General features: G+C 37.5%; 1 protein-coding gene across 12 annotated transcripts in view; it reads right to left on the reverse strand.

The window, feature by feature from the left end:
• Positions 1 to 12,820, reverse strand: part of NRXN3 (neurexin 3) — a 1,815,686-nt gene that overhangs the window by 170,886 nt on the left and 1,631,980 nt on the right. For 6 of the 12 annotated variants that reach the window (XM_018053908.1, XM_018053900.1, XM_018053903.1 and 3 more), the window contains 2 exons: positions 7,357 to 7,446; positions 1,552 to 1,859 (listed from right to left, as the gene is read on the reverse strand). In XM_018053908.1, coding sequence (XP_017909397.1) covers positions 1,552 to 1,859; positions 7,357 to 7,446 — 398 coding nt within the window. The remainder of the gene's footprint in view (positions 1 to 1,551; positions 1,860 to 7,356; positions 7,447 to 12,820) is intronic. The other 6 variants (XM_018053902.1, XM_018053904.1, XM_018053901.1 and 3 more) reach the window with 1 other exon arrangement.

Here is a 12,820-nt window from a genome sequence, read left to right on the forward strand (position 1 = left end):
TGAATCCCCAGGTAACATTAAATCCTTCTGAGGTCAGTAAAAACATGGCCTTGAAAAAGACTACAGGACCATCCATTCCTACGAAGAAAAAGCCATTTGCTCCTCTGCTTCCCACAGAGTTAGTGGAATGTATTCTGACAGAAGCAGAACCAGACCTGTGCAGACAGAACTATCCTTTCACCAACAATAAACAGATCTGCTCTAGAGCTATGGAGAGTCATAATAGAAATATATATTGCTTTTTATCTTCTTTTCAGTGAGTAGAGTGAAGTGTCAGGAGTTATTGCTTTAATATCAGTGGAGAAGAAGCTATTTTTTTTTGAGCACGTACATAGGTCTGAATGTAACAACATGTGCAACTCTAAGACTGTGAAGTAACCGGCTCCTCAGTAGCCTTTCTAAAACACATATAATTGTACTGATAACATCATCTGTGAATCAGCTTCCGATTGTTCCTGTGGAATCATGGAAGGAGCTATCTGGCTATGTCTACTCAAAGACAAGGGAAAAGGAAGACAATTTTACCACTACCTAACTCACATAAAATTAATTCAGAAGAATGAGAACACATCAGAGATTTAATTGATTATTGACTTTAGGTTTATAGTGGCCAGTGAAATCAATGGAAAGTGATGTCAAAGACTAAATTGAATCCCTGGATAATGTCTTAAACCAAGAAACAGAAAGGACAAGTACTGATCTATTAAATCTCCTACAGACACTAACTAGGCTAAGGGTCAATTCCCCATGAGCAATTGGAATGTCTTATTTTTGCCAGAGCATTTAAGGCTAATAATTCAACTAACTTTCTACCCTCTAATATCTAGATTTATGAGAAGCCAAGTAATCAGCAAAGCATTAAGATTTAGCTTGGCTACAATTACTTTTAAGTGACAAAACAAAAACATTAACAAAAACTTCCTACATAGTTAAACTCAGACCTTCAAATTTGCTAATATACTTAGGATTTTGGTCAATACAATGTAAAAGAAACAAAGTAAACCAAAAATAACAAGTGATTAATCAACACATAAAATATAAGTACTGCATTTTATAAAGACTGATGGAAACTTCAGTTTCATCTACCCTTGATTTAATGCTACCACATGGCCTCAGAAATGAACAATTGATGTCCCAATAGTAAGCCATCAGGAGGATGCAAATAGAATTTAACTAGAATAGTCTTTCCTGTGATAACAAATATTCCTTTCCTCCTTTTCTTTTTCTGCCGTTGAAAAGAAAGGTAATAAAATGAGAGGAGAGTGTATGTCATAGTGAAAATGTTCTCCATCTCTCACCTTGAATAACAGCTTTACCATTTCAGTGATGGATATAATAAGAATAATAACCCATGCGGCACACCAGACATTTATAATTTCTTTAACAATTACTTTGTCTTTCTCTGCTCCTGGACGTTACTACTATGAGCACCTGTAGGGGTCCTTCCTACAAACAGTAATTCAGACACTTTAGCTTCCAAGCAACATGACCATGAGAGCAGGGTCTCAAAGACAAAGATGCAGAATCAGGGAATATTGGAGAGAGGCCTACCTGAATGCTGGCTGTGGAGCGATTCTTGCGGGTCGTGGTAGTGGCCATCGTAGTGGTGGTCTCCATGACAGTGGTGGACATCTCTGGTGGCATGGAGGTCGTCTGCGTTGTTCCCAAGATTGATGGGACCTCTCCCACCAGCCGGACACTTCCATTGATTTTAATATTGGGGTTGTTCTCAGCCGCCATGTTCAGTACTTTCAAACCATCATAATAGAGCCCAGAAAGCTGGCCTTGGAAGAGGCGTCCTTTGTCCTTTCCGCCAATAGCTATTTGCGCCTGGGTGTTGAAGATGGTTAACTGCCGGCCTAGTGGGTTGGGTGGAGGAAACATCATTATTTCCATACATTTTTCTCTGTTTGCCTTACCTGGTCTGAATGGACCAGACATCAAAACAGGCTTCCTTGAGCAACTGAAGGGGAGAAAATTGGATAGCAGAAATTCAGTATAGGTATTGGCAAGTAACAAAAATTCAATCTAGACATTGGCAAATAACATTTCCCTATGTTTATCTCTTCCACTGTCTAGCTGAATATCCTAGACAACCTGAATAATTGAATGTCTACTTCTTTATTGTGAAGCAGGAGAAATCTTGCTTCAATGATGAGTGGTACTGCAGTCTTCCAGGGTATACAGTTGTGGATGACAGAAAAAGAAAACAACTCAAATCAGGTGATTATAATAATAAATCATAAATACCTATTGCACTGACTTTTTTAACCTACAAAGTAACATAATGAAAATGATGAAGAATATATAGGGCAAATAAAAACTCAGTGGGGTAACTCGAATTTTAAAACCAGGTCTGATAATTAAATTAACTGAAATTAAATTAGATTTTAATTAAGAGACCTGGAGCTATTATAAAAATAAACACCTCTAGGAAACAAAAGATTTCCTAGAACTTTTCCTAATGTATAATATTCTATCTATACTTGCTATTTCATAAACTACACGACAGACTATTTTCTGTCTTTACTCATTTGGAGAAGGGGAGATACTATGGTCTCACAATTAAATCTCTCTCAAAGGTATGGAAAATAAGTAGGCATTGATCATGTCAGTGAGAAAGGGGGAAAGAAAAATGACATCATTCAAAATCAACAAATTTTAAAAGGAGGGATAAATGTTAATGAAAAAGTCAACACACAAAACACCTTAAAATGATACACAGGCATGTTAATGGACTGAAGACACAGTGGCTCACCTTATTGCTAGTTCCTATCTGGGGGACCATTTATGCTCTGTGTACAGAAAACTATCAGAATGAAATCATGGCAGAACAGAGAACAGAATAAGTCGACTTATCTTATGTCCCAACTATCCTTATTTTAAAAAGCTTTTCTTAAGCTTGAGATCTTTCCCAGAAAAACCTAGCTTTTGAAAGACAAAGCCTTCTATTCTATTGTTTCTCCAGATGATTTGTCTGCTTTTCCATATGGAGAAAGATGGAAAAACTTTTTTTTAATGGAATTAAGTTTATCCTTTTTGAATTTTTCCTCCATTTTAGTTAGTGATCAAACAATGCTCCAGCCATTCTTAATATTGCTGCAGTTATTTTAGCTATTAATGACTGAAAACAATGTTCTATTATACTCATCTGTTTAATTGAAAGGAGTATTTTTTTTAAAGACTGAGATCTGGTGTTTAAAGTCTATATGTGCTGTGTGTGTGCTAAGTCGCTTCAGTCACGTCCAACTCTTTGCAAGCCTATGGGCTGTAACCCACCAGGCTCCTCTGTCCATGGGATTCTCCAGGCAAGAATACTGGAGTGGGTTGTCATTTCTTTCTCCAGGGATCTTCCCAACCTAGGGACTGAACATGTGTCTCTTATGTCTCCTGCATTGGCAGGGAGGTTTTTTACCACTAGTACCACCTTGGAAGTCCTTAAATCTATATAATGATTAGTATCCTTGAATTTCCAGTATATAATGTGGAATCCCTTCTCAATGTATAAAAATGGGTGAAATGCAAGAGGTAGAAAAGGGAAAACACCTCTACTCAGTGGGAACTCTCTGTACAAGAGCCCAATCCACTCATCAGGCAACTCTTAAGGGCATATTAGTCAAGAATGGTTGATAAATAATACCCCTTTGGGAGCTTTAAACACTACACTATGGAGAACTGGCCAGATAATTTTGTTATAGTGAAAATAATGTCTATAAAAATATGTGGAGCATGGAAATGGAATCTGTTGGCTTTAAAAACAAAATTGCCCAGATCCTAAGGGACTAATCAAATAGATCTAATAGATTTCCATTTCCTTTCCCATCAATTCCTTCAGTGCCCCATGCACACACATCGTTGCCTATTCTTGACCTCTCACTTTTCATATGAGATGCAGCAAAAAGTTCAATGCACAGTAATGCTGGGTAATGGCCTGGAGCTCATACCTCATTACTATTTAGCTTTTTGACAACAGCTTTTTTCCTGGGAGCCCTAAGCTTACTACTGAAAGAAATGCCATGATGGAAGGGGAGAATAAATATGCTCTCAGCTTTGCATAGGCATTTGGAGTAGCTTAACATAATAAAAAATTGCCTAATAGGAGATCTGTAGGGCTAACGCTTAGTGTCTTGCACCAGATAGCCCCAATGCCATAATATCCCTTCCATTCACGTAACTGTTGGCCAACCATAATATTTATTCATTGCCTTTTTAATATGTAGCCCAGCACTGACAATCAGTTGATGGTTATAACTGACTACAGTAGATTTTGCATTTCTAATATTCCCAGAAGTACTCCACATCTATAATGGTCTTCATCTTATTTTCCTAGTGATGTTATTCTGCCTATGCTTACAAATGAAAGGAAGGTCAGAGAGAATTGAAATGCAAAGCTGAATGACACTGGCTAGAAATGATGGATCTCCTTTATTCCAGTTGCCATGGTTCACTCCAAAAAGTGGTCTCTGCTTGTTTGAGACAGACCCAAGTGTGGAGCAAGGCAAGACCTTTCCTGGGCTACACAATTAAACCACAGCTTCATTTCTGGCTTTTCCTGCTTTCAGAGAGAGATCTGCCTAATCATTTCTTGAGAACAAGACACTGGTGGGGTAAATAGGGAAGGACTGGATATGTTTCAGGTATCCATCATGCCATAGGAAGTATTTGGGTCTTTGTTTATTTGTCTGTTTCATGGATCTTGCTGGATCTGCTTTTGTTATATTCTAAACCCCTTTCCCAGCCCTCTGTACCTTAGATTAGGTGGTTAACAGTAATGTTGGCAGGCTCTAAAGGAATAGTGGGATATTCAAGTCTTCTGCTATCTTTTCCTCTGATCAATTTCACTCTCTCAAGGAAGCAGGAGTGAGTGAGTGAGTGAGAAACAATCATCATGACCCTCTCCCTGTGAAGGACATAAGGGACCGACCACAGAACATTTTACCATCTGCCCATGATTTCTCAAAATCAGTGCCAGGTCTCCTTATTGTCACTCATTATGATCAATCGTGTTTCTTTTTTTCCTTATTTTTAATAAGGGATGACCACTATTCTATCTATATTACAATCTGATAATGGATTCCAGTCTATCACCAATAATATAAAATCTGACTACAATACCAGTACAGGCTTTGTAGCAGGTTATTTTGTGCTTTATTTTGGGTGTCCATCCTCTTGGAAGCCGTTAAATGCTCCCTCATTTGGACACCAAGTTCACGTACTGCTTAAATTAAATCTTTGCATGTTTCCAGTCAGTGTTGCACAAAGACTAATTAATTAAACCTCAGAACACCGTTGGGGAATAGGCAGTATTATTTCTCCTCTCCTCAGATGGGAAATCTGAGATATAAAGAGGTTAAGTGGATTGTCTAAGGTCAGAAAGTCAGTCAATAGCAGACAGCGCCAGAAAACAGGCTGGGGAATGCTGTGACTCACATCTCCTCTCCAATGACAGAAGCAACTGTTTCTGCCCAAGTAACAGAGCAGTCCAAGTACTCACTAATGCCTCTGCCTAATCACCTTTCTGGATTCACCCTTTTCTAACTCCATGTCCTTGCAAGGTCTTTTAGTGTGCATTTTCTATTTCTTTGAAGGGAAAGTTGGCTAGACAGGGGAAGAGATAAAGCAATAGAATGAATAGATGTTACTTACCTAAATGAAACAAAAAAGTGATTTTGGCTAAAATAATGTAGAAGAGAGGACCCCTCAGTTCGCATAGAATTCTTTTCAATATTATTTGCATATATAATCATACATACTCAGTTAAGAAACAAATTCCTCCCTTCCTCCCATCCAAACCACCCTTACCCAGTCCCACCCATTCAAACTCTATTGTGTGTTTGGAAGCGTCCTTCTATATAAAAGCCAACTGATAACAATGCTATTGGAAAAAAACTAAAAGCCTACTAATAACTTCAAAATGATTAATACAAATGAAAATGCCTGGCATGCTATTGAACTTAGACTTCAAAAGGCAATGGAGTAAAAGAAAATATTATTAACATAAAATTGAAAGAAACAACAAAATAAATTTTCTCAGGCACATGAGACTCAGACATGCATCTAAATTTTCTTTTCCTTTTTAAGAAGTGAGGCAGTCATCATCTCTAATGTTAAAGGGACTTTATGAGCTGGTGATTACGAAACAAAATTATTTGCTTTTTAGAGTTATTCTTAATTTATTTTTAATTAGACCACGTACGTTAAAAACAGGGCAAACAGTTAAGACTCAGTGAGGATTTTCCGTGTTTAAATTTCTGAATGTTTTCACTCAGCTTGAAACTGTAGTAGTCCTTTGTCTTTTGGTTCACGTTGCATATTAACATACCCCATTACTTTTTATAAATAACTCAATCAAATCTCTACATATTTTAAAAACTCACTTAAGATCTCCTTAAGAAAACAAACAAAAAAACCCACCTCAAACTACAAAAGTCGCTACTGGCTCAGGAAAAAAAGCAGTCACCAGCTTGTTCAAGTCAGGTCTTTCTTCATTGAAAGGCAATAGTTCACCTCCCAATGAAGAGGAGTCACACAGAAAATTCTAACATCACATGTAACCGCTGCCCTCTTTCATTAACCAAGTGGTTGTTTTCTTTGGCAAATGAGAAACTGCTGTTTTGCCTTCCATTAACGTTTCATTTTCCAGCTACTTATACTGTTGTTGCATAAATGTCAAAGACACAAGGGTACCACACAACTGAAGTGTAGAATAAGTTTATTTATTTATTTACTTTAGTTTCCATCAGTAACTAGGATGCCGTTAACCTCTTATGAAATGTCTTTGCCTGTGCAAGTTTAATTCTGAAGGCAAAATTCATCCTTCTCATTCTTTGCTTGTTTAAAAACAAATGTTAAAGAACATGGCTCCCCTTACAACATTTGTTTAAGCCGTTAAATGATGAGTCAATCTATGATTTTTTGTTGTTGTTGATGCTAACCATGCTACAGATAGTAAAGCCAAAACAGCCTCAAGATGTAAGTTTAATAAGTTCTTTTGAAATTTCTTTAGAAAGCTCTGGTATAAGAGGTAATTTAAAACAAATTAACAAATAATGTCATGCAGTGGTTAAATTGCCATAATACATTTCTTTTTTTTAGAGGTTCCTGGAATTTCTTGTTGGTGGTTGTCATGCTGATAGAAAACTAGATGTTAGTCCCTTTAACTGTATTTTAATGGCAATGTATTATAGCATGATTTATCAACATATGGCAGGTGGAAGCTGACACAAATTATAATGAAAATTAAAACAGTCATTTATGCAGCAGGCGATTATCATTTAAGGAACATTTATTTGCAGGCTTTAAAAATGAGGGTTTAGAGTCAAATGATTTTAAAATGAAAGTTTTAACGACAGTTACCTTTTTCCTGCAGCCACTCTTCTACGGGCCGGTTATATTTGAAGGGGATTTTCTGTTTTACCATTTGGAAGCGTTCATTATCAGTGTTGCCTTTAAAGTTTAAAAAACAGCTTAAAGAACAATCTGAAAAGTCAATAAGTCATTCAAAAACATCCTAGGTTTTTGGTGCGTTTTATGAAGTTTTTTAGAGATAGATAGCAATTTATCTTTAGTGGAGGTGGAGTCGAAGTCACTCTGCCCTTGGTTGACAGGTTTGAGGTCAGGTTATTCTTAGCTATGCCGTGCTCCATCAAGTTTTGGAAAAGTGGCTGGGGATGGGCATCCGTGAGAGGCATGGCTGTTTACAGAAAGGTTTACCCTCTCTCTCCTTTATCTCTCTCCAACCATACCTTGATTGGGTCAATGGAGGAACAAGGACCCCCTTGACTTGTGCGTATCAGGACCCTCGGTGTCTCAGTCACACATGCTCCACACTCACTTTACTGTATCCCATCAGAATACAGTAAAGAACGGAGCCCTGGGCTTCCTCATTCTCCCCTTAAGGGTTTGCAACTACTCTACCTTGCCAAAGAAAACAATTCAAGCCTTGATGGCTGAAGGAGACTTCTTATTCTGTAAAGTGGGGCCCTGGCATCCCATTGCCTATGTAAAATAGATACAGTACCACATGGAAATCTTATCCCCTCTATCCCTTAGTCCAGATCTCGTCCATATTTTAAAATTGGAGGAACTCTCAAGTAAACATGTGTAAATAAAAGCAGCTATACATATAGTGATATAGCATTTCCAGGCTTTTGAGCCTCTATATTTTATTAGTACCAATAGACACAGGTTTTATAAGTTTACCTTGTCTCGCTCTCTTTCCTTACTATGAGAGGTCCTTCCTGAATATGTCTCCATTCAAAAAGCCTGTTAGGGATACTTCTTCCAAGCATGAAATATCTAATTAATTTCAAGGCTCAAATATAATGCTTTTAACTGTGAGTATGCCCCCTTTCTTCCCTTTGTAAATGTTATTACCACCCCTGGATGGTTTGTCTAATTAGGACAGACTTGGAGAGTGGTGTTGTGAAGATATACCCCTAATGAATATGCTTCAAAACACAAAATAATGAAGCCACGCTTTGGGAACTCTACTGTCTTATCAACCAACCTCACGGAGATCAAACAGAAACTAGTGAACTTCTAAATTACTTCTGACTCTTAGCCTTCTAGTACTGGAACTTCAGGAAGCCCAATTCAGATCACCAGTGTTAAAAGTGAAATAAAATCTCAAAACAGGAGGTTTGAAAGCAATTCATAAAGAAGTATAAAAGCTAGAAAGAATATTAGGATGGCATGTAGCACCAGGTAAATAAAAGCTTGCCCCAGTATTTCCATCTCTGGGCCACCTGCATGTTGGAGTTTTTACTGGTGGAGAAGATTCTGCGTGTGGTCAGACTAGTATCTGCCTTCTGTGAGGGGCAGAATGGTAAAGAGGTGGCAGTACTGGGTACATTTAAAAGATTTTCCATTCATTTCTCCTTTGAACAAATTAGTCTTAGGAGCTGACTCATTATTCTTACTCCCCAGGAGTAAAAACAAGCAAAAAGCTTATCAAAGAGGAGACTGTGGCTCTGTTTCCGGCTTACATTATGAGACCGTATCTGGCTGGCATCAAGCCTAAAATATTAACATATCAAAGGAAAACATGTAATGAATAGAAAGAACAACTAACAATTTTCTATTGCAGTATATAATTTAAAGTTTTCCTCAAAGTGTTATTTCTCACAGAAGAAAAAAAAAAAAGAGACAGCTAGGAGCAAAAATAGAAAGGTATCTTAACTTCTTGGTGTTTCAATAAGCCCATGGTGAAAAAAAAAAAGGTAACGTTATCTGTTAATGTAAATAAATACCAATGAGACCATTATGTGATCATCCTGGTAGATCTGGTACCCAGAAGTCTACTAATCCAAAATAAAGTTGGGCTAATTTTCCCATGTCCTAATAGAAAAGGAAGATGCGCTTTTCTGAAAAGAACCTGTATCTCTGTAACTCTTAACTCTACCCTACAGGAGACAGCTACTCAAGGGATATCATCCATCTTCACAAGCTTTGCCCTCTCAAGTTTCAGTCACAGCAACATACTGAGAAATGCCAAATGGATTATGCCAGATTCACCTTGAATATATTATATTACTTTGGGTTTTCTGTAACTGTCATTGGTGCAATATTAAGTGTAGTAATGACCTTTTCCCACTCTCTGTAGAATGGATTAGTGAAGTCAATAACGAAGAGAAAGCTAAATATTCTTAGTACCACGCAAGGCAAAATATGAAGTACCGAATGTTCCAGACTGACAGCTCTATATGTACCAACTTAATTAAGAAGCTGCATTGACTTACTTCTTCCACAAACATAGGAATCCTGGTCCTTCTAAGCATCCACCCTCCTATTCAATCTGCCAAGCATAAAGCTCCATGGAAAATTATTTCAGATATGGTACGGGCTTGACGACTAAGAAACAACGGGGGAGAATCAATAAGTGATGTGTTGGGAGGACAGCATAGCCACGATTCAACCTTAGACCCTTCGGAAAGTGAAAGACAGAGAGTCATTCTTCTCCATCTCAGCTTTAAAGACATTTAGAAAAAAGTTTTAAGTTTTCCATGTCAGACAGATAGCATCTGGCAGTGGGGATAGCGATCTTGCATACTGTTAAAAGTTGTGAAAGATGGAAGGTCATTTGGAAAACCAAATTGGTTTAAATTACCACATTAACATTGTTCTTAGTCTCTTTTCATGTTCTTGTTGGTTTTTATTTTAATTTAGCTCAAACATTAGTGAGAAATGTTTTAGAAACATGTGCATGAGAATGAGTTCATTTGCCCCGAGCCCCATTTGTTAGACTAACTGAAGAGCAAACAACCTTCTAAATATCAGAATTCATACACCAGGACTACTCTGAAAGCTGAGCAAACCTCATCAAATCCATTTACATTCATATCCAATCCTTAATGACATTTAGTTGTACATTTTATATAGCAACCAGTATAAACATTAAAACAAAGACTAAAATCGATACTTCAACAGACAGGGATGGTATCCTCAAGAAAGAATGGCCTTATGAATAGTAATGTCATAATGTCATTAAAAAGAGGCATATGTGCATTACTAATTAGATCCTAAAAATCTAATGACTACAGTTCTCAGCCACACTGAGAAATTTACAAATTGTACAATGAAATCTTCAAATAGACAGTTCTTCAATTACGTATATGGACATGACACTCACCTACATGGGACTGAATTTTAGAAAAAAAGTTCTGGTCATATTTCATTCTACTTAAAAAGTTAGAGGTATGTGTGTGTGTGTGTGTGTGTATCACCATCCATTTTTTATACAGTTAGTTGCCTATTGTCATTTGCTTTTATACTACTGACTCTATTATCAAGTATTTCAGTTCCTGGAGACACATACAACCATGCACTGTTGAATTATAATATTGTGAAGAGCAGAATGCTTTGGGGTAAAATTACTAAGGCCCAACTGGTTCATACACACAGCTACAACCTTTATGCAGAAACAGCTCACATTTGCAACATTTGGGTTAATCCATTGAGAAGAGAAGGAAGAGAGGATAGAGGAAGGAAAGGTAAAGAAACCCTTGACTAGTTTCCCAATACATGAAGTCCCTCTTTAGGTAATCTGGAAGCTTGCCGATGGCCCCAAAGAAGTAAAAATTCTTTCAGCTGAAGAACTTAAAGATAGAGAAAACTCTTGTATAGCACAAAAAATAACTTTTACACCATTTTTTTTACTCTGTTGGTCCAACCATAGATCCTATTCATTAGAAGTTATACTAATTTTCTTAAAATCATCATCAGTAAAGTGTAGGAGGTCATAAATGTGGGCTGGCTTTGAGTTTTAACTTCAGTAGCTGCTTGACCTTGAACAAGTCACTTAGCCTCAGGTTCTCCATTTCCCAGTTCGCCAGAGGACTCAGTATAGGATATTAAGAGGCAGAGCATATACAGATCCTGAGATATGAAAAAAAAAATCCAATCTATTCAAACTACTTAGTATTATTAATATGATTGAATTTGTTCCTACTAATCAAAAGGAAGCACATTAATTCCATGGCCTCCCATCAAAAGATGACTGTATTGTTACCTTTGGTCCCACAGAGTTCATCATTCAAAGATTAACTGACCATAGAAAATGAAATAGCCTACATATCCCCTAAATCCCCTGGTTGTGGCTCTTTATATTTCTGCATCTTCTAAAATACACTCAGCTAACCCCATTTCCAAAACAAAGTGGGTTTCTAAAACCACGGAAAGTAAAAGAGCAATTCAGGCATTGACAAATGTGATTTCTGGGTCCAGCCACAGGTAATGATGATATACTGCTGCTAAGTTGAGGAAGAGTGGCTTAAAGGTTCTGGCAATTTGCACTGGGCTGGCAGAAAATGCTTTCTTGCAGGTAGACGATTAATACCATCTGAAATGTTGTCAAGCACATGGACATGCTAATAGGAATATCGTAGCAACATTCGTCTGTGCAAAATTAATGCCAGAGGTATTTTTTGCATTTTGTTTTGAGTCTTGGAATAAAGGAAGGGAAAGTTTTCTTTATTGCTTTGTTGACACTAAAAAATGAGACTGTGGGTCTAATGAACAGTCAGAGAATGAATACTATGTATTAGAGCTAGAGGCAAAAGAAAATCGATGTGGGTAGGCTAAAGTAGTATAGGGCATTTTCAGAGGTGCTTAGAATGTCTCTCCCCAAAGAACACTTTGTGAGTTTCAAACCAAAGTCAGACACTAAAGACAAGGAACTGGGGAAACTCCTTGAGCCTTGCTCTGATTTTGTTCCTAGTCTTGACCCAGATGAACTCTCTTTAAGGGTCAGAAAAAGGGGGGTTGTGCTTCCCAAAGGGCATCTAGAATATTCAGCTACTTGTAAGTGACGGATAGACCTCAACAAAGAATTAATATCTTGTATTTATAAAGTGCTTTGTGAGCAAGGATGCTTATAAGCATCATCTCATTAATCCTCACAAAACACCTTTGGGGCTGAAGAAAAAAGAAGTATTTGTATGTTGTGAACCTCAATCCTTTAGTATGCCAAGGCAAGGAAATTAATCTCTTGGAGCAGAAAACTGATCAGCTGGGGGAAGTAAATTAATACACTCAGAGCACAAGGGCATTATTAAGTAAGGGAGCTTTTCCAGACTCACTTAAGTGGCTCCAGGCACCAGGAAGAACCACCTTTCCAAAGTGATGAGACATTTACTCTTAGAAAGCAATGTGGGTCACCCAGGCATGCCCTGACTTGGCTGATGAAGCTCACTGCCTCGTATCTTCTGGGTATGTTTGGAAATGGAAAATATATGTGGACTGACATATTATCAATTCTTTCCTATATCAAAGTCAATATCGATCCACTATTTCTAGGCTATAGGAGTTATTTAAGCAAAGA

Source organism: Capra hircus, chromosome 10 (assembly GCF_001704415.2).
Source record: "Capra hircus breed San Clemente chromosome 10, ASM170441v1, whole genome shotgun sequence".
NCBI classification, from domain to species: Eukaryota; Metazoa; Chordata; class Mammalia; order Artiodactyla; family Bovidae; genus Capra; species Capra hircus.